Consider the following 22706-nt stretch of genomic DNA (forward strand, 5'->3'; position numbering starts at 1 on the left):
CTCTCAAAGTAGCCACAAGGGATAAAATACAAATAGCATTAATCCTAAAAGACAAAGTACAATAGAAAAAAGATTTGCGACGAGAATTAAAATATCTGCAAACAAATTTTGCTAACATCCACTGTCCTTTTAACATTTGATGTGATCTTCCTCTGGAAAAAAAATAAATTAAGGTCAACACACAAACTTCCTCTGCTTCCTGGAATTCTTACATATTTTCACTATGATAACATGATTTGTGTGTGTGTAAATGCAAGGGGAGAGGCAGCCGAAAGCTGGCGGAGAGTCCCCTCCCCCTCCAGCCCTGGGAGAATGCCTGAAGCATGAGCTCAGCTGTTCAGGCTCCGTGCATGGTGTCATACACTTCCACAAGCAAATTCACAGTGACATTAAGAAAAGAAGATCTGGGGCCCTAGTCTCTAAAGTGTTCACAGTGTCCACGAGACAGCTCCTAAATAAAGGGCTGTTTATTTGTTGAATTATCGAATTGTTACCCGTGGAGGGGGTTGAAAATATCTGAGCAGTCCTAGGGGTTTTTTTTTGATGCGTTCACAAAAATGTGTTTTTCTTCTATGTTGTTTTTTTTCTGACAGAGACCCAGGTTTTTGCATTTCTCATTCTCCCCCCTTCTTCCCCATATATAAATACCCTTGTAAAAACAGAGAGCTCACAATTAGTCGTTAATTAAGTCCTTTACAGGTTTAAAATAAATAGTTGATGAAAGCTTAGGAAGAGGATCTCAGCACAAAGCATGTCTGTACAACATGGTGTGCTTCTGAGAAACAGAATTTAAATGATTTGCATACGGCCACCTAAATATTTAATGGTTTTGCAGTTTAGGAAAGCAGGCTTAAAACTATGCTGCGCAGTCTATGATCTTATCTAGCTGTGCTGGCTCTGTTGGGTCAAACATGCTTTTATCTTTAGGGCCTGATCCTGGAATTTCAGAAGCTGTCGGAACACCCAGCACTGCTTTAAACTGAAGCTCCTCTTTGGTGTTTTATCTGCGCACAGCTGAGGCTGGTACACGTTCAAGTTTCTAAAGCTGCTAGAGTGTTTGGGACTCTTTAAGCCCAAACCTGACAATGTTGTTCTTTTCACAAAGAAGTTTCACACTAGCATCGTATCAGTTCTCAAGCTGCCTTACAGCCCCTTCTTTCTTTCCCCGTCCCCATCCCCCAGCTGTGGCCCACTATGTACACGCTCCCAAACTCAGCTAAGCATTTCGCGAGGGTGCAGGGCTGAATGCACATTCACAGGAAACAAAACCGTGAGATACTTTCAAAAATGCAGACACACAAAACACTTCTAGACAGCTACAGGCAGGTGCAGAGTTTACGCTTCAGATGACTGTCCAGTTTTAAAGTGCAGGATGGAGGCATTCTGATGAGACTGCTCTTGAAGGACACAGTAAAATATTAACCGAACAGAAAAGTTAAATAAAAAGAAGCAGCTTTTCCCAGTGGAATTGTAGCATTCTCTCCTCTTCACATTCTTTTGAGCTCATTCATTCCTTTGAGCTGCAATAACAAGTCAGCTATTTGTATATGGTAAGACTTGTAATGGATAAGAGAGAGAAATTTGCTCAGAAGCAAAATCCTGTCTTGCTGCACTTTTTCCAGTGATTGCTATGCTTCTTTCCCAACCACAAATAGATTTCTTCCCAACTCCACTTCTAGGCGGCCAGACTTCTTGGCACAGACACCTGGTCCCTCTGATTCAGAGATCAGGTCTCCCTCCGCAAACACGCATCCAGATAACCAGCATTTTTAAACCCCTCACTCCAAGTACTCCAATAACTAAACACTGGACCCAAGTAGGGTGATAACTGTGGGGATTCTTAATATCATGCAGAGTAATGTTTTACTGGCCCAAAAATTTCTTGGTTACCCAAAATTCCTGTTGACACCAATGGGAGTTGCAGGTGCTTGAAAACCTCTCAGATATATAGATCGCTCCATTCATCATTCAGCTGCAGCCTTGTCTGGACAGGAAGACAGTAACCTTTAAAGAGCAACACTTCACAACCATTAAGCAACTAATATTTTATGCATTTGTATCACAGTTGGCTCCAAAGTCAACCTTGGCAAGTGTCTGGGGGTTTCTCTTGAGAGTCATTTTGTCTGTTTATACTGCTGTTCTGTTTAAGGTGTTTAAGGGTTGTTTCCCTGATCCTTCTTCATTAGAGGTAATTGAATAGTTTAGAAGCCCGATTATTGTTTGGCTGGGTCTTACAGTCAACAACCCACTGATTGAATAATCGCTCACAAGATACAGAGGCACAGAAAGATAAGTTTGTCATAATTTTCTAGCATTTAGAACATCTTCAAAGTGCTTGGCAGGCCACTAATTATGTTTTTTATAAACAGCTGTGGATTCAGATCTTGCCAAAATGCAGAAAGATTCCTGTAGCCCATGATTTGTTTCTCTAGAACTTCATTGGTGGCTTGAGCAACAACATACTTTGCACAGGCTCCTTACTTGGGAAAAAAATATATCCCTCCAGTTGCTTTGCAAGGAGGTTCTGTGCAATCCCAGGTGCCAGCCGCTTCCTGCAGGCTTCTGAGCAGCTCCATGTTCTTCCTGTGCTGAGAAATTTCCTTTCACCACCCTCAGCGAGACAGAGTTTACCTTCTGCCTGAGGCAGAGCTGCAACTCAGCTGTGCCAATTATAAAAGATGCCTCCCAAACGTGTATTCCTGGTTTCCAGAGTGACTCTGAGGTGCTACCACACCTATCTTTACTAAAAGTTACCAAGAGGCAATGTGGTCACAGGGAGTCACAAACCATGGCGATGAGCATAACATGAATCGCTAACTAGACAGTCAGGGACACACGGATTCTCAACTCAGAATCCCTAACTGACAAAGGAAGATATATATATATACCAAAAATATGTAAGTGAATTGCTGTTTGGCTCTCCTTGCGTTACTGGGATGTATCATGTCTTGCTAGCCTCATACGCGTTGCGCCCAAAGTTGTTCTTGCCTGTTTCTCCCCTGTCTTCAAACTGCATGGACAGTCCCAGTATGGGGTGGAGGCAGCCAGAGGATCAGTTGACCAAGTGGTATGGACAGGTTCAAAACGGCTGTCAAACATTAACACAGAAGATTTAAACTATCATATTCAAAGACAGGAGAAGTTCCTGGAAAGACATGTGGTAACTGAACATTGTGCTCACTCTATTTGCATCACACCTAAGATGGAATCATCTCTGTATCGGGGGGGAGCTCCAACTGAGAAAACTGCTCTTAGCTCCATGCTACTCCATTTCATTGTCATTTACTTCAATTCACCTGTCTTGAAAATGCTTTCCTATAGCCCCCCCCCAAACTGTGATATGTGTTCATACTAGCGTCTCACAAAAAGCCTTCAAAATAAGTATGAACTCTGGTAAATTTTGGATGTGTGATTGCTTTCATCCTAGGATTCCTGACTCCCCAAAAGGCTCAGAACTATTTTGCATGCAGGGAAGGAAGTACAATAATTTGGCTGGCAGGCTAGCATCAGGATCACCTGTGCTATAGGTATTTCAAATCCATTCAATTAAACAGTGTTACTTAGTGGCAGTCCTTTTTTCTAGAATAGCTATTGCTGGTCTTCTAATAACGGAAGAATGCCACCAGCTTCAAAAGTGATGTCTAGGGACTGATTAAGGAATATTTGTTCAAGTTAGAGAAGAATAGAGTCCTACATATATGTTAATACATCCTCACTAACAAAGAATGGCTTTTTGTTGTTCTCCTCTGTCTGGAACATGAGCAATTTATAGTCTGCTGCTGCATCTAATTAGTGGATCTGATCCTTGAATTGAAGAAGTAGAGGCTTGTGATTTTTAAGTCCAACATTTCCCAGCTCTATCATTGAAAAAATGGCTTTATCAAAGACAAGAGTCATAGAGTATTATGATATCTAAATGCTAAAGCTGGATACAGACACAAAATAAAGGCATGATCTTAAGCAGTTCCATGGCTGTCTGTTGGTTCAGATTCACAACATAGAATGAAGGTAAATCGCATTCAACATAGATATGTGGGAAGAACTTGGCCTTGTATAGCTCCTTGCTTCATACTAGCCAAGATAAAAATACAGCAGGATTACCAGCATCAAGGAAACTAGCATATGGTGCTACTGCAGAATGCAATACTAATATATTTTAGAAAGCCATTATTTTCCTCTTTTTCTGCAGTTCCTCATTAAGCTAGATGCCATTCATTCTCTGCCTGGATTTTTCCCGCATTTTTCCCATGAAAAGAGAAGATATGCTTGAATTAATTTAATTGCCAAATGTTTTGTTCAAATCGCTGTGGCAGAAATAACTTTTAGAAGCCAGGTTAAAGAGCCCTCTTCACTGCAGCAGTTAACGCTTATTGTTGCTGTCAGCCCCTCTACATTGATTCAGGATCATACCGCTATTAGTGTTGAAGTGCCTTGGGAAGTTGCAGTGTTTCCTTTTCTCTCTCTCTCTCTCCTTTCTTTTTCCTGCAAGAACAAGAAGATCTCACCGTAATCTGGGAATAAATTGTTTTCAAATACTTTAGGAAGAGCCAGAGTGCTCAAAAGAAATGTACAGGTTCATTTTCAAGACAGATGAAAATTGTCTTTGAATGAGCAGGCCTGATCCTTCACTGGTGTAAATCCCCATGCTTCCATGGGGCTATACTGTTTACATGAAGTAAGCCTCAGCCAAGCAGCATTCCCAATGACTGTAAGCCAGCCACCCACCTTTTTCCATCCCCCTATGGCAAAACACAACTTTCCTCAATTAGATACAGCAACGGTTGCCCAAGAGCGGCAGAGCAGGGCGGTCACCATCACCTTTCTGACAGGGGAAACGCCTTCCCTGTCCCATCCCCAGATGCAGAAGCCACTGCAGAGGGGAGGAAGGGAAGCTGCTTCGTGTACCTCCGGTAGTCTTTACCTGCCAAGGTTAGAGCAGCTGGTCTTGTGAGGCCTGCACCCTTTTCTGCTATTCCCAAAGTTAATCTGTTCTGCACTGCACAGAAACAAGTGAGGGTGAAGTGATGACAAAAGAAAATGCAATCCTGTTGATTCTGTCATTTCTGCCGCTGCTGTCAGCTCTGAAGGTTTTGTATTTTAGTAAACAGAGAACTCATTATGACATGCAAGTGACTTGAAAAAAAGTGATGGTGAAACAGAGATGTCTTTTTTGGAGAAAAATATAAAACCAAGAACATGTTCTGAACACTAAGATGGGTGTGCATCAAAGCGAGCACAGAGCAGAATTGTCAGTGCTTTTCATCAAATGCCACTGAACTTCCATAAGCAGCTAATGACTGAATCATAAAGGTCCAAAATCTCGGACTCTTTTGTTGGTCTGTGAAGTGCCCCATCAGCAGGCAGGTGGCCTGCTTCTGAGTCCACAGTACGGTATGGCACAGCTTGGCAGCAGCGGTGGTCACCAAGCAGTAGGTCTGAGAGAGCCGTCTCCATTCAGGAGCATTTCCCTTGGGGAAGGGAAGGCAACAGAGTGGGTAGCTGGATTAGAGGTGTGAGCACAGCGGAAAGACCGAGAGAAAGCTTTAAGCGGTAATAGGGCCAAATGAAAAAAACGCTGTCCAGGAATGTGTCAAGTGAGGAGGAGCAGAAGATGGGCAGGAGAACAGCAGGACCTAGGGGAACAGGCTGAGAGAGGAAACAATGCCCAGACTCCCAATGGCTCACAGTGGTATACGCCTTTCTTTCTTTCTTTCTAATCTTTAAAAGTCAGGCAATTCAACTATCACTCTTGGCCCCAATGAACAGAGTTACTATCCCCACCATACTTTTGCACTTGCATGTTGTATAACTTGCTTGTGACAGATCTGTACCTAAAAGTAGTTAAACCCAAGCTGTTTCTTGAGCTATACAAGAAGTCTGAGGCTGTACCTGTCTTCTAGTTTAAAGATGCTCTGTGAAATCTTCTGAGTAATTTCCTTTGAGGGGATAAGCGAGGACGGTGGTACAATTTCTCAGGACAGTGCCTTCTTATTAATTTTAATAACAAAATGAAAAATTCTGGATGGATCCCATAGTTGTGCAAGTTGCGCTGATGTTGTATTGGACAAGGAAATGTATCTTAATAGCTGATATTCATTCCTGCACTGAAGGGAAGTAGAGCTTTATTTTTTTGGCTGAAGAAATCTGACACAAGTTGAGACAACACACATTTTTATATAAGGCTGCAGCTGCTAGAAAATGGATGCATATTTATATGACAGGATATGCTCAGTAGCCCTGGGAAACCAAGATTTGAAATCAATAATTTCTAGTAAATCACAAACTGACATTGGCAACATCCTAGTCTGGCTGAATATCTGTATCATCATAGACACTCTTCTTTAATAAACAGAACATACGATGTTTCATGCACTGGTTTTGCATCTTCTTGACAACTGCATAAAAGTATAATTTCTATGCTTGATCCAAAGGATCTCTGACAAAAGGGAGAGGGTAACATTTGCTTCTGTGGGCTTTATGGTTTTAAATCTCAGGGCCAATTCTGCCATCAGGTAGTTTATAAATATTCATGTAAATTGTTTTGAGTTGAAGAATATGTAACTTTGCCATGTATCTGGCATGGGAGGAATAGTTTGACAGTCATGAAACTGAGAAAGCTTTAAAAAATAATGTCAGTTCTAGCAAAAAGAGGACAACTCCAGGAATGAAAGAGAAAATTGAGGAAGAAAGGTGTGTGTTTCCTGAGGGAAGCAAAATTATGTGTTCCTGTCTTAAAAGCAATGAATATAAAACCATTTTTCAGACTTAAGATATTTAAAGCCATTTGGAATCTCTTCTATCAGGTATGGGTGAGAATCTGTCTTTCTGTTGACTTCTAGAGGAGTTGAGGAAAGTCCATATGTTCCTGATCATTACATGTGTGTACGAACTGTGTGATGCAGCAGTAAGAAAACAGCAGAACTAAAATTGTTAGTAAGCCTTTTTTTGCATTATTATCTCTTCTGAGCGGTGCCTTACTTGCAATCCAATACAGGAGTCAAATACGAGTGTCCCATTGCTCAGCCCTATTGCTAACAGGGCAAGTGACACCTGTCACTGTTTGCTCCTGATATGATACCCCTTCCATGGGCTGGAAGGTGCTTTTGTGCCCACTTGGCTGCTGGAGCACTTCAGCAACTGACAAATGTGAGAACGCTACCAAATGTAACGCCTGGAGAAAAGGCATCTCCAGGGTAGCAAGAGGCATTGCAAACACAGGCTCATTTAAATCATGCTTGCGTACTTGCCTGTAATCTTTGGGTTGAGCATATGATGGCTTTTATTCCTAGATGTAACTGAGGCTGCAGGTGAAATGTGCTGTGGCATCAGCGCTGCCATCCCATATCCTTACAGCCCAACGCCTTCAGGGAGAGGCCAGTGCATCACCTGTGCTCACTGAGCAACGCCAGCAGCGGCTGCGCAGGGAGCACACATCATAAATCAAGAGGGAAGATGTTTTATGCACAAGTCAGAACTGGTGAAATGCGATTAATTAGCAAGCTTTCTCAATGTATTGTCCCTAGCAGTGCAGCTATTACGTTCCCTTGTACCATCTTCTATATTTTAAATGGAAAATCTTATTAGCTGCAAGACAATCAGAATTGAAATGACTGTAAGTCCTGTACAAAGACCTTTAAACATCTTGGTCATAATTCAGCCATTCTATAGAATTATTTTGCCCTTGACAAAGCTGCATCAGGTATTTTGCATTCTTCGAGCACAGCTTCGTAGCCTCAGTCACGGTAGAGACCTGCTTTCAGAGCGCTATGTATGTAACCTTGTATGGCCTGATTGCAAGTAGAGGTGAAGAGAGGTAAACTGCTGCAGAGGTAAATCCTGCAGGCCAGCTTTCCCTCAAGTAAAAATGCAATGCCTGGATGAGATCAACAGACTTTTGTTTACATGACAAGGTTTTGAGTAGCGGTCTTGAGCCTAGGATGTCAGTAGGGCTGAGATTTTGCCTCATGCAAGCAAGACTTGATCACAGCAGTGCTGATGGCACAGATTTATCTGTGTGCTTACCTAAGCACTCAAGTAATCCCTTCAGTTTCTGAGAGTCGTACATAATGTTAAGCATGTACCTAAATGCATCTCTGAGCTATGCAAATAATTGATTTCTGTATTTCAAGTATAAGTTTAAAGTACATAAATTTGGAACAAACATTTGGCAACCAAGCAGATACTGATGGTGTGATTTTAACCTATACTTTAGTAGAAGGTACATATTTTATGCTATGTACATTTCTGTGAAAATGTGAAGAAATTGCTAATTGGTTTGTCATCTCTTAACTCCTAAGCACAGATATTCTAGGTAAGATCTGTGTCTGCTTTTCTGTACAAAAGACAAAACCAGCATTCACTTTGATTTATATCATTTCCTAAACTAGTTCATGTAGTCACTGAAATGTTAGTATGCCAATCCATCCTCTGATGGTTTTACCAATACACTCTTTCACAGACACTCATGTAAGTAACAACCTGTTGAAGGAAAAGTTGATCAACTGTGTTTTTCTTTCATGTCTAAATCAATAAAGGCCATGCTGAAGCCTTTCAGTTAACTGCTCATAAAGAACTTTATCCTTGAAGCTTCCTATTTTCCTAGAAGTAATGTTTCTTTAAAAAATATAATTGATACATTAACATTTATATGTATTTTCCTACATGACTTCTAAAATCACTTAATGTAGCAAGCATTACTGAGGAAATTTAAATTATTTATTGGTGCAGTTTATCTATTTTCAGGTATTTCCCACATAGTTTTACTGGGGAAATAAAGGATATACAATTAAACACATTTAGAAACGACCTGAGATGCTGCTTTACTCGATGTTAGTGATGCTAATAGTACACTGGATTTCAGAGATTAATTGAAATTTTGCATGCATAAGAAATTTCATTTCCAATATATTGTAGTGTATTATGGGGGAAGTACACAAAGGACATAAGCCCTCCTGGTTCTGAGCATCAGTCAGTTAGAAATTGTCTATCCTTAGGAAGAAACTTGCTAAGAAACTTGAACTCGAACAATTTGTCCTGCAGTTGTTCAGTAAAGGTTTCTTATAGATCACTGATCTAATCTAGCATAAGAAATGCAATACTGACTGGTCAAACTTAAGGTTCACGTAGCCCAATATCTGTGCCTTGAAGTTGCTGCTACTAAACCCTTAGGAAAGAACCTGCTTTGTACAAAAATCATGGACAGAGAGCGTCCATCCTCCCCTCGTACTGCCTGCCAGCCTTGAGCATTTAACCAGAGGTCACATCCAGAGTCTTGGGTTAAATAGCCGATGATGATTTTCTCCTCCATAAGTACTTCCAGTCCCTTTTGAACACATTTATTGTAAAATGTTCTTCCATGGTAATGATTGCCACAGTTAATTGAGTGCTTTCTGAAAATGGATATCACTGATATCCAGAAGACAAATACTGGTTAGGTGCGCCTTTGATCTGATGAGAATTCTTATATTCTTATTTATGTTATACTGTCTTGCAATTATGCCACAGTTGTCTTCATTGCTTGAAAGCAAACACAGTTGCATCTGTGTGGGTTTTCTGTAATTTTATATCAGAAGAATTTTTTTTTTTTTTAATAGTCTTCCTTATCACCCTGTTTATGTTTGGCTAATAATTACCCTTGCTGTGAGATGGCGTAATCCTCATCCCCATTCGTACATCTCTCTCTTGAATTTTATACATCATGCTCACATGCTAAGGGTTTGTGTTTTGGGTAGAATTAGGATAAACCTGTGTTTTAGCTTATGAAGACTTGTGTATATTTGTTGCGCTCCATGTGATTTTACTCCCCAAGAGCTTTGCTTCGCATTTTAGCTTTCAATAAACATACTCTCAAAGTGTATTTCAGCCAAAGCCATTGATTTCACCTGATTTCAGGTCACAAAACATGCAAGTAGCAAGCACCACATGATTTCCATCCATCTGATTCTGGGTCACTGACAAATTTATGAATCCTTCAGTGAATCTATGGTGAATCCTTACACTGCTCAGTTGCTGCTTCCCTTCGGTGTACAAGAAGTGCCACAGAGCAGCCCTTGTGAGCTTGGACTGTTGTCCTTACCGATGTCAGGAACACCCAGGGGCAAACTGGGAGTCAGGCATGGTTGCTGGGAGGACACAGTCCCAGCAGTAAGGTTACCTGGATGATCAGTTTTCAGCATGTTTAGTTCACACCAACCTGAAAGATGCAAATCTTTTCTCTAGCCCTTGGCCACCTCATATTGGCAGTGCCTGTTGCTCACACAGCTCATCAAGATCGTCTCTCGCGTGGGTGATTGTTTCACTTTGGTGAACGTAACGTCGGGTGGTTATTTAGCACATTGCAGCTTTCCAACTAACAGTTCACCTTAGGCAGGTAAAAAAGATACCACTTTTTGAAAAACTGTGGGGTACAGGACAAGCAATGGTTCTGGTTTGGGTTTTTTGGGGTTTTTGTCAGAGAAGATACATTGTGGTGCACATCTTTCATTAGTTTGTTATTCTTTAGATACAGTTATAACTTCTCAGCTCTCAGACTCTGAATAAGACATCTCTCTTTGGAAAGAAATTACGCTAGTTTTATGAAGTGTTCAAAGCTAATTATATTTTGTATGGATATTAAAGATGCTGAGTAAAATAAGGCAAACTACTATAAAATTGATAAAGAATAGGATTAATCCTGGCCAGTCAGGTCTGGTTTCGATGCTTGGGGAAGCATTTGAGGCAAGGCTTAGCCTGTGGCCATAACAGCAGCCTTGGTGCCCTTAGAATTGCTTCTTTTCTGCAGAATCCTACAGCTCACTTTTCCACAATAGGACCGAAGCACAATAATAAATACTCTGCAATTTGCTTAGGGTAGGCCTAACCTAGGAAGATAAAACACTGCCCTGAAGAGGCCACTGCAAATTTTGTCATTGATTCCAGAACAGCCTGGGCTTTCCCCAGGTCAGCTATACTAAATTGCTGAAAGAAAGGGCTCACAATTTAATCATCAAAGACCAAAATTGCAACCCTGAAATCCCCTGTTTAGCCATTATCTCTGCAAGGGTGTTACTTTTTTGTTAAATTCTCATGCTGCCTGGTATTAAGCTTCTGTGTGCGTGCAAACCTGTTCTTGATGTGACGCTGTTGAGCATCCCAGTGCTTACCTTACAGCTTCACCTGATCAATCCAGAGCACCACCTTTGGCAGCATGGGGACACATGGCATCGGGCTGCCAGAGTCAAATCCAGACCTCATGCAGTAGGTTCGAAAATATTGCCACAATTCTGTTGTAGACTACTCAATTGATAAAAGTACTCGTTTCAATGTGATTCACATCTGAAAGAATATCCCACCTTACAGAGGAGAAAATAAATCACCATCTCAACTGGCAATCAGGTCCCCTTGGCAACTAAAGACAGCAGCATCATTCCTGCTGCATGAGCAGGTACAGGTAGGACTCCTATACACCCTAATCATGTCACCTTCCTTTTGGGGAAGTCCTTTGGTCTAGTTTTCTGAAGTGAACAAAGCAAATGACATTCCTTAGGACTTTTTCCATTTATCAGGAACTTCATAAGTCTGGCAAGAGTAATGAATGACATAATTTGTCCAAAACTTCTGGACAAATGACTAGTGCTGCATAGAAAAGCTGACATGGACCTACCATGCATTCATCATCTGAACATGGTGTTGTCAGTAGATCCACTATAACCTGACAATGTGAGAATCCCTATGTGTGCCACACGTTTCATGTATGTGTACTTTAGTCAAAAAAAAGCCTTCAGGCAGAAAGATGGGAGCCCTTAGACAAACACGCTTACCTTCAGGGGAGTGTTCCAGACACTGCACACTAGGCAGACAGCGGCACCTCCTTGCACGTGGAGCTTAATTCATGCATGATGAACACGTCTCCACTGAGCTTGCTCCTTTTAGGTGACTCCTGCTCAGCATGTTGACTCTTTTCAATCCCATACTGATGCCCTAATGCTGTGTTTTGAGTCCTGGCAGCAGAGTGAGGGTTGTAGATGCAATCTGAGCAGCCCAACAAACCCAAACATCAGGTGTTTATACTCCTGCCCTTAGACACCTTAGAAACGTTTTGAGATCAGACCCTTAGAGTCCATAGAATTCAGGATGCTCACATTGCACAAGTTTATTGTTTCTGTGATTATTTTTTTTTCAATAGACAAAATACATTGCAGTGGTTTTAAATAATACAGAAGGCAAAATCATTAGAAAAGCAAACCACTAAACTTCCAAACAATGCAAACAGCAGTAACAAAAATACTGGTCAGAAGAGTGGGCCTGTTTTTACAGCAGTCACGGGAAAGCTAGAGGTGTCAGCAAAAGTGAAAACAAATTTTTCTCTGTTCATGAGCTGATATTTATTATCTCACGGTACAAAGATGGGTTTAGTCCATAAGTTAACTGCAAGTTAAAGATGACTGCTGTGTAGAATACTTGTAGGACAGTCAAGCCAGATTCTGGCTCCACCTGTATGTATTTTTCTGTAATAATTGGATTTTATTTTAAAAAATTCCTTCTTACTTTTATAGAGCATAATCTACTAACACTATTAATTTAGGAATGATTTTTTAAAATCTGGTATTTTATTAGGAATGTTACTATGTCTTCTACGTTTCATCCATTGAGTCAAGTGTGCTGGGATAGGGTTTCTAGTATCTCCAGTGTATCAGGACACGAGTGATAATTGTACTGATTTAGCAAGGTAATGAAAAGAAATTATACCAGCAATTATTTGTGCACCCTGTGTGCTCTCCTAGCTGCCTGCAGCTTGCTCTTCCCAGTCCTTTCTGCTCAATCCAGGAGGAGGTCTGAATAGGTTCTCATCTTTCAGTTGATGGTCTATCAAAATTAATACTCAAGAGACTGCAGCTTGTAACAAGCACATTTAGAGTCATATGAGAAGTGCATGGTTTTATGGGAGCTCTCTATTCAGAATTGTACCTGTCTTCAAAAATACATGTACATAGCACAAAGGAGGAAAATTAAACAACTCCACTGTTTCCTTCTCAGTAACCTGGGTTCACCTGTGTGAGACGAGTTTAACCCTTTTATGAGTTAATGTTAAGAGTGCTGCCTATTGTATCGTATTGGCATAAAGAGACAGGAAATTACACGTTTTAAGAGTAATTCAAGCCTTTACGGTTCATGCCTCAGGCTGTCTTTTCAGTGATTTGTACACTTTGATTTGAAAAAAAAAAAATCCATTAATTGCCAGTACCTTTCTGACCTACCCTACTTTCCTACTAGATGAAGTTGAAGCTCTACAGAGAAGGCACTAAACATGCCAAGCAGCTTTTTGCGCGTTACAATACGATTTTCACCATCACACAGAAAAGGAGGAGAAAAAAAAAAAAAAAGACAAATCCTTAGGTCTATGAGGTTTCCAGTTTCTGAAGAGAAGAAAGTTTTACTTCTCCTTTAAGCCTGGAGCCGTTTGTGTGTGTGTGACAGTGTGTGTGGATGTGTGTGTGAGTGTGTGTCTCCTCCCCTTTGAGTGACACAGCACTTAGATATGCCTATCAGTAACTTAAACCCCACAAACTCCACCTTCTAAGTGAGGAAGCTGTGGGTTGATGGAAATGTAGTGAGCAGATTGAGACAGACAGTGAATCATTAGCAAACTGCAACGCCAGGATGAACTTGTCTGGAACCTAAAAGGAGAAAACAGCCTCGGAGTCCTTCGCGGTGCTGGGTTTTGCTAAATACAGCCAAAGTGGATCTAAAAGCCGGTTGATCCCCAGTCCAAGATGCTGCTGGTTTCCCAGCGGGTAGAAGCACCACGCATGGAGCCACATATTCCAGTAAGTAGCATTTGAAATCGATACGGGCTGGGGAAAGGAGGAGTTGATTTAAAACGACTTAAACACCGTCGGAAGAGTTGCTCGCCCGGGCTGCAGCCGGAGCTGCTCTCAGAAGGGCTTTGTAAAGTTTGCAGTCGCGGTTTAAGAAAGTGCCCACCTTGTGCCGGCTGCCTTCGTGTCGGTGGGGCGCTTCGGAGGAGAAGAAACCAGAAACTTGGGGTCTACATTGCCCCCTCCTCCCCCCCGTTCTGGTGAGAGCTGATGTCAGACCGGGGAGAGGAGGGGAGGAAGGGAAGGGGGTCCGTGGGCTTGAAAATGGTGATGAATAAGGTGATGTGCGGGGCGGCGAGGGCTCCGGAGGGGAGAGGGCAGCCCGGTTTGTGTCACCGGGAGGAGAAGGAGGAGGAGGATGTGGATGTTGCCGGTCTCGGCCGGGGAGAAGCGCCGGTGCACCCGGGGCTCGTAGGATCCCTGTGTAAACACATCACTGGGGGAGGAGGGGGGGTGTCATTTAAACTTGGATCATACAGGGAAGGATAAACCCATCACGGCATAGGGACTCCTCCGGGAAGGTGTCACACCTAGAGGGGCCAGCAGTGGGTCTGGAGTAGCGTTATTTTCTTTAACAACTCCGGTATTGAGGTTGGCAGCGGCGCGCCTGGTTATTTGGGGAGTCTGGAGCGCACGTTATCTAGGCAGGATTTGGAACAAAAGGCTCCGCCGAGCCCAGAAGGAGCCCTGGGTTATTCCTGAGGAGTGCAGAGCCCAACATTCCGCCTCCTTTTCGGCGAGGGTGCGTGTGTTTGTGCGCGCTTCTGGGAACGGGAATAGCCCCGAAGTGCAGGGAGATGGTGCGAACCCGCCGCTCTCCCCGAGACTCTGTGCCTTTGAAAGAAAATGCGTGCTGACTCACGATTTAAACTGTTTTGGTTTCTCATCCTGTGATTAAGCTCGGGCTTTAGAGCAGTCGCAGGGTAAACAAGGCGCTCGCCGGCTCGGTCCCACGCCTCCTCCCCGGCCGGGGCTGCCCCTCTCCCGTAGCCCCCGGTGCCTCTCCCGGTGCCTCTCCCGGTGCCTCTCCCGGTGCCTCTCCCGGTGCCTCTCCCGGCCTGTTGCTCGACCCGGGGGGAAAGGGGGGGGGGCGGGCGGGCGTAGAGGACCGGGGCACCGCGGCTTTTGTTCGGGTTTGGCCGGCGGGGGGGCTGTCACCAGGGTGACTCGGAGGGATCCCAGGGAGAACGGCCGTTTCTTGGAAGAAAACGGGCTTTCGTTTCCTTTCACACAGCCCTCCCCCCCCCCGCCCCCAGCGAACAATAAATTAAAAGGTCGCTTTTGTTTTCCGCCGCTCCCGGTTGGAGGGAGGCTGCGGAGCGGGGCCGGGGGCGCGATCGCCCGGGCAGATTCCGCGGCGTGCGGGGCCGGCTCGCCTCCTCCCGTCGGAAGCTGAGCTGGATTGTAGGGAGCCTCCTGGCACGGGAGAGCCTGCCTCCTCCTCCTCCGGCAGCGGGGGGGACCCCGCAGTCCCTCCCCCGCCCCGGCAGATGAACTGCGGCTGCCCCTGCCCCGCCAGCGGGGGCGAGATGCTCCCCCGTTATGTAATGGGAGTGTTTCCTCGCTTAGCCCCGCGATAGCCCCAACGTAAGGAGATGGAGTTGTTGGAACGGGTCCAGAGGAGGCTACGAAGATGATCGGAGGGCTGGAGCACCTCGGCTATGAGGACAGGCTGAGAGAGATGGGGTTGTTCAGCCTGGAGGAGAGAAGGCTCCGAGAAGACCTTAGAGCGACCTTCCAGTATCTGAAGGGTCTACAGAAAAGCTGGGGTGGGACATTTGATAAGGGCGTGGAGTGATAGGACGAGGAGGAATGGCATTAGGTTGGAGAGAGGAAGATTTAGACCAGACGTTAGGAAGAAATCCTTCACGATGAGAGTGGTGAGGCGCTGGCACAGGTTGCCCGTGGAAGTTGTGGATGCCCCATCCCTGGAAGTGTTCAAGTCCAGGCTGGATGGGGCCTTGAGCTTAGACTGGTGGGACGTGTCCCCGCCCATGGCAGGCGTTTGGAATTGGATGATGTTTAAGGTCCCTTCCAACCCAACCCATCCTGTGAATCCCCGGGTGATGCCCGTGTCCCGGCGGGCTGCCTCTCCCGCAGCTCCGGCAGGGAACTAAAAGCTGCTGATGTGCGAGATGGACCATATGGTGCTTCTAGGAGGAGGAACAGCCTTGAACCTGCCGGCAGTGCGCGCTGCTGCCCCCGCCCCGGGCAGCGGCTGGGCTGGGCGGCGGCTGCGAGCATCCCCCGGCTCCGTGGGTGTCCGTGCGGCTCATCGGCGGGGCGGGGCGGGGCTGCCGGGTGTCGAGGGAACAACCGGGCATCGGTGGGGGATGCTCCGAGTGAAAGGCAGGCGAGAGCAGTTTGAGTAAGTTCCACGCTAGCACCTAAAAAAGCAGCGATCTAGTTCTGGCACTGACCATTTTCAGTTCTCTCTCCCTGCCATATGTTTAGAAAGGGGAGGAGGGGGAGGAAGCAATTTGGGAAAGATGCTCTCAGCTGAAGGGAGGAGGTGGGCTGAGGGAGCGAGATACGAGGAAATTCCATGTTAGGAAAGCATTAGCAAGGGGTGACTTCTAATGTTTTCCTGCCACTGACGTTGACAGTGACACACATGTGTGGGTTGAAATTGGAACGTCACTGAGTTTTTAAACTCAACCAGGAAATAGTCTGTTGCTCAGGGATAAAAAACAAATAGTATATATTTTAAAGCAGGTAATATGCAGTTAACAGCTCCTCTCGGGTGAGTGAAAAGCTGTTTAACGTTAGAATTGAGCAGCTCAAATTTAATTTAGCTTTTTATTTTTAGAGTTTTTTTTTTAACTTGAGGCTTTTCATCTCTATTTTTAATCTTTTTAAATAATACTTCAGAATCAGAAAAGCAAATATTGACAGGGCTTCACTTTTAGTCCCTTGTAACTAAGTAGTTCAAACCTGCAAAGTCTCTTGGATTTTTTAAAGCTAAGGTAGTCGTTAAAGGGGTTTGGGGGCCACTAGTAATTACAGGAGGCAGTTACATTTTTTTAAAGCCTTTTGTATGGCATCCTGTTACACAGGTAGAAGTGTTTTATAAATACAGTGTGTTTGGTTTTGTTTTTTTACTGACCTTGTTACACATGTTACAGTGTGGTAGCATTCAGAGATTTTAAATGGGATTAGGGAGCTATTGTGCTAGGTGCTTTCTGAACATACAGGAAGATTTACTTGCAAGAGTTCGTGATCCAAGGTGTCAGGCTGGAGTTTTTGCTCTGACTTAAACCTGCCTGAATGCCACTGTAGGACAAGGAACGACCTGGGAACTGGCTTCATGAGAGAGACAAAAGTTAGGAAGGCAGAAGGTAACACAAGGACAAGGATAACAGCAGGTAAAATCCCAGAGTCGTTCTGTAGGTTAAGTACAGTGCGACTCGCTGGTTCCCAGTCATATAATCAATAAATGTTCTATGTTCCTTGCTACTCTGATGAAAGTCTCCTTAAAATAACTTTTATGAGTATGCAGCCATGGGAAAATGAAATAAATCTTGCAGAAGCTGTGACAAATGGATTTATCCAAACTGGGGGATGGAGTAGTAGAAGGATGTCTGAGCTCCTTAAACAGGAAAAAAGGAAGGATCCACAGGTTTTCATTGTTCCCTTGTGCTGGCTGTTTCCGAGTGTCAGCATTTTTCAACATTTGGGCGAAAGTGACTAGAAGTTAGGATTCATTAGTAATTGATATGGTCTTCAAATAAAGATGATAGCTAAATCTGTTTAAATTATGCTGGTGCCTCTCCAAGGAACTCTCTTTATATCTGACACGTTTGCCACTCACTCCTTTAAGGAACAATTAATATTGTACACTGATATTTTTTCCTGTATGGGAACAGCAATAGTGTAACTCATTCCAAAGGTGTTCACCTGATGTTCCAGTTTGACTTACTATGTCTAAAATAAAAAGTATTTTGAACTGAAGAAAGCAGAAGACACACCAAGGCTTTGCGTTGAACTGTTTTATATCAATATTGATTTTTTTTAAGGGGGTTTGTGTTATAAAGAGGGAGCTTTTATCCCCCTGAGCTCTTTGGCAATTATCTTCCTGCCATAAATGTTGATACGCACATAATAGATGTAACTAAAAAATCTCCTTATCCCAGCAGAAAAGGCTGACTGTTTGTTGGAGCAGAGAGAATGCTGAGAGTGTGAATAGACAAACCCATATGTCGCTGGTGAGAGAGATAAATGATGGACGAACAGGAGTTGGTTACTATGGATCAGCACAATAAACCAATTCCCATCATACACCTCTCTTAATAATATACCAGTTTCAATGCCATTGACGGGTAACCTAGGTAGCACCAGTCAACTGTAAGTTTTTCAACTGTTCTTTTATACATCTCAAAGAACAGTTGGGACTGTCTAATTTTTTCAGATGTTGTGTGCTAAAATTATGCAGAACTTCCTTCCTTGCCAGTAATTTTGAAGTGGAACTTTAGAGCATTGCTGTAAAATACCAAATGTGCACGGTACCTTTGTGTACTCAGAGTTAAGTTTTGTTTTGAGTACCCATAAAAGCAGTGCGCTAGAAAAGGCAACTCCTTAACAAATAGGAGAAGAAACTGTTTAGGCATTTTTTAGTACTACCCTCATCAGTGTTGATTCAGATTGGGCCAGATATTAGAAGATACTGGAGTAATTGTTTTAAGTGAAAACAGCAAAAGAACAATGCTGTTTATTTTGAAAAAGAACAAACCAGCCCTGCAGAATAGGCGGTGATCAATAACAGAGTTTTAACTTTCTGCAACCCATTTCAGGGCTGCCAGCAGCTGAAGGGAAACTTTGCAAGACGGTCTGTGCGTGCATTGCATCATGGTCTCCTTCCCGTGCTCTTTATTATTACTACTAGTGCTTTGCACAGAAAATTGAAGTACTTGTCAGTTAAAGGTTTCACTTTATGTCCTTGTTTTCTGGTAGGTATTTTTCATTGCAGTTGCGATGGACAGGCCTGTTAGCTCCGTTCAAAATGAAGGTATATCTCAGGGAGGCAGCGTAAGCAGGGCTTGTGGCTCTTGGGATATGACTCCATCGTGTTCAAAGTCACCAGTTGCGCTACCAGAGAGCGGTGCAGTTGGAGTGGATAACGAGCAAATGCAAATGAGCTATGAGGGGTCATTATTCCTTTTGGGAAGTGTCCTTATTGATAACAATTTTGGGGTTTAAAATGGAAGAAAATGTATTACTAAGTCACTACTTTCCTTCTAGAGGAAAATACTTGCTTTGTGCAGTACTTATTTGCAAACTTGCAGTAGCTCTTTTTAGAGTTGTTTACTTTGGTGTGTGTCTTGGATGAACTGAAAGGTGTTTGTTAGGCCCCGCGGTAGAGACTACTCCAGTCTTTCCAGTCTCAGGGCCTGTCTTAGCAGTCCTTTTTCATTTTATAGCAGATGAGACTCTGATTTGATCCTAGAGTTAAGGGCTCAAGAATTGGGCTCTTGAGTCAGGAAGCAGGATTATTATGGGTCCCCTACCCTGCTCACTCTCTGGTATTGGAGGAAGTGGAATGGAAATGGAACGGGGAGAAGGATGTTGTCTCTGCAGGCTGAATTTTAGCTGGCCCTTTGGTCCTGGAGAGGAACAGTCGTCCCCAAAGAGTTGGGCAAGGGAAGGAGTTGTGGGTTTCATTCCTCCTCTCCCTACCAGGCAGCCCATCCAGCTGGACTGGCTGGGGGACATCGGCTGTGCCCAGGGAGCAGGCGGCCCGTGCCTGTTTCTGTGGGGCCAGTGAAGTGCCAGTGGGGCCCAGGCGTGGGAGATGCAGGATTTCATATGGTCCTTTTACTGTGAGCGCAGCCTCATTGCTACAATGACCCATTGATAAGCGCTGACCTGATTAAAGAGCTGCTGCTGACGAGAGGCTGGGGTGCGCCCTGGGCTTCGAGCAGGGGCTGCCGAATGGGCCAGAATTGCCCTTTGGGGATGGGTGGCCATGCTGAGGAGGGGGAAAGCAGAATTCATTGTTGTACCCTGTCCAAAGGGAGGAGGCGGATTATGACTTGTTGAAATCTGCTCCGCTTTTCCCTGCAAGGGACTTGGCAGTTTTATTGATAAAAAAAGCGTTACATAAGTACCTCATCAGGCATGTCCTAATTTGTTAATAATTGATGATCTGGGTAGTAGAGAAATACCAGTGGTGTTAATGCACTCCCACACTGATCTGCAATCTCGACAACCCCCCTCTTTTGATTTAATTGTAATACTGGCTTTTTCCTTTTTTTTTTTTCCTTCTTTTTCTTTTGATTTTACCTGGTGATCCAACTGCCGCTGCCTGTTGTGCTTTCCCGTTCAGGCAGGGACAGCTGGGGGCTCAGCCTGCCACAGACATGGTATAGATTACCTCTGCAGGGAAGGGTGTTAACTGCGTTATTGTTTCACCCCATGTCAAGCAATCTATTGAGTGGCATCAGTGTTAGCCCAGGGGGAAGCCAGTTTTTTGCACCTTCCACCTTTGGAGGTAAGGTGTAAGTCAAGTGGGGCGTACGTGGGGGTGCGTCTGCAATTCCTAAGCCAAGATTTATCAGCACGGGGAAGACAGGGCACTTTTTGCACAGCGCAGAGCAAGAACCCTCCAGTTTCTGCCCTTCTGATAACCAGCTGTGTTTGCATGGATTTTAAAACTGGCTACTTTTGTTATGCCACAGCTAGAGAGATCGGAAAAAACATTTTCTTCTGTTGACACGCACAAAAAAGAAACACTAACTGGGTATCATCAACATGATCTGGCCGCCTCTTTTGTCTTGTGTTGTTTTTCTTTTGCTTTTCTGTGGAAGTTTCTTTTTCTTTAGAATTAAGTAATTCAGAATTCTGAGCAGGTTTGGGAGTTACACCTACCCCAAACATACCTATTTATTGTTTTCAGAATAACACAGTGTATTTTCTCTGTTGTGGGCAATGAAATCCATTACCTGCATTAAAATCAGAAGCAGCAAAGGTAACTTTCTAGTTATGTTGTGAAATATAAAGCCATTGTTCGCTTTTATGAACGTCTCGAGGTTGATTATACAGCGGTTAGAAGCCTGTTCTGCTGTGCAAAAGGCTGTCTTTAATTTCAAGTGGCTGATCCTGATCAGGCAGTTAGAGCGGCTGCAGCAACAATTGCTTGGAGCTCTAAATCACATTTGTCACAAGATCTGCCCGGTAGTTTTGGCTGCTCGAAGACTTACTCCGACTTTTCAGCGTTACCCTTTGGTTGGATTGCAGTGGTGAGGGACTTGCCAATCTCGTCTGTTCTTTGTGCCTAATTCTGAAAGACTGGCAAGCTTTATACTGTGTTTTCTGAAGAGGGCCCAGCTTTACTAAGCTGCCTGTCTGTCAGGGATTAATTTAACCTCTAATTACTACATTTTCTTCACAGTTTGCTGCACATGAGCATGTTATAACAAAAGCACAAAGAAGTATGTCATTTTATTTAGCCACTACTCTGAAATTAATTTAGGGGGTATAGAGTCAGATCTGACACACTTGGTGTTAAAATAATTGTGCTGGCATTAGAATTAAAGTACATAATCTTGTTGTTTCTAATGATACAACAGTACTAGTGTAAATAGTGTTGTTAACTCGTTAGTCATAGCCAAAGTAATAGAAATGATATGTAGTTACAGAGAAACACTCAAATGAGCACAGCAGCAAAAGTTTCGCCAAAATAACGCATGGTTTCCCCAAAATAATGCATGTTTTCTGCTTCATTCCCATCTACCATTTACATTTAGGATTATGTGTCTAAGGGTTGTTTGTTGTTTATTTCTAAAAAGGTCTTCCAAATTGCAATAAACAAACATTTAAGATGGCTCAGGTTTCTTCCAGCTTGGATAAGGCTTTTTGAAATTTTTTAATTTTATTTTTTTTATACATGCAGCATCTTGGGAACAGTACAAAAGGCCATATGTCCTCTTCTGCCTGCTCACCCTGACAGCAGCAGTACAGCAGTTCACGTTGCTTTGAGAGCAGCATGTAGTCTTGAAGGAAGGGAGGGAATTGCTTTTGTTATGAAATACAGGATGGCTTTCTTCTTTTCCAGTTCTGTCTTCTGTATTATTTACAACAAAGAGGTTTTTTTCTTCCTTTGAATTGGGATGGTATAGATTGGGAAATGCAACCTATCTCCTGCTTAGTAAATGTACGTAAAGGAAGTGGTGTTGTTACTCTAGAAATTTCCGGTAGCTGTCTCTTCGTTCCACCCCATGTCCATCACCTCTGAGCAGGTGTGTTGAAATGTAATTTCTCCTATAGGTTTGGATCTGCAGAATTGTTGGTTATGTGCTGATGATTTATTTCTAGTAGAAACAGAAGATTGGTTGTATATTTTTCTGTCATGCGTTCAAGTTATAATGCATGGGCCCAACTCAGTAATTCTCTTTCAGTAAAAACTGTAACTGCATTTGATGGGAAGCTTTCCCCAAAGATTCCCCAAGGTCAGATAGGACACAGTTGCAGAGTCAAATCTTGTAGCTGCTTTCTCAAAAGAAGAATTAATGTGGCATCGTTATCCAGGCTTGTGACAACAGTGACACAGGATTGCCAAAAAGACTAATGGAAGGAGATGGATGATTGATTCTCTTTACAGTAGTAGATCAGGTTATGTCTCTGAATTCTTTCTTCAGTTCTCTCAATTCCCAAACTGTAACTGGTTACTGTAATTATTTACTCTAATAACTTCCAATCTAGAAGTAAATTGAACATAAATTAAGATCAGCTGATGTGAGGGATGGGATGGTTCAGTGAGTCGACAATAAGGTATGGAGATGCTTTTGCTGATCAGTAGTTACATGGGATGGCTGGATAGCTGTGGAGTTGTTAGTCCCTGCTTTAATTTTTGTG

At 43.4% G+C, this 22706-nt stretch overlaps 1 protein-coding gene across 4 annotated transcripts in view; it reads left to right on the forward strand.

Annotated features, from left to right (window-relative positions):
- The window catches only part of MAMLD1 (mastermind like domain containing 1), a 130334-nt gene that overhangs the window by 33687 nt on the left and 73941 nt on the right, over positions 1-22706 (forward strand). The window contains exon 1 of one of the 4 annotated variants that reach the window (XM_054075746.1): positions 13514-13805. The exons of 1 other annotated variant lie outside the window; for it this stretch is intronic. In XM_054075746.1, the coding sequence (XP_053931721.1) occupies positions 13752-13805 (54 nt within the window). In that variant the 5' untranslated portion in view covers positions 13514-13751. Of the gene's footprint in view, positions 1-13513; positions 13806-13854; positions 14057-22706 lie in introns of those variants that run through there. 2 more of the 4 variants (XM_054075745.1, XM_054075747.1) reach the window with 2 other exon arrangements.

Source organism: Cuculus canorus, chromosome 10 (genome assembly GCF_017976375.1).
Source record: "Cuculus canorus isolate bCucCan1 chromosome 10, bCucCan1.pri, whole genome shotgun sequence".
Taxonomy (NCBI): domain Eukaryota; kingdom Metazoa; phylum Chordata; class Aves; order Cuculiformes; family Cuculidae; genus Cuculus; species Cuculus canorus.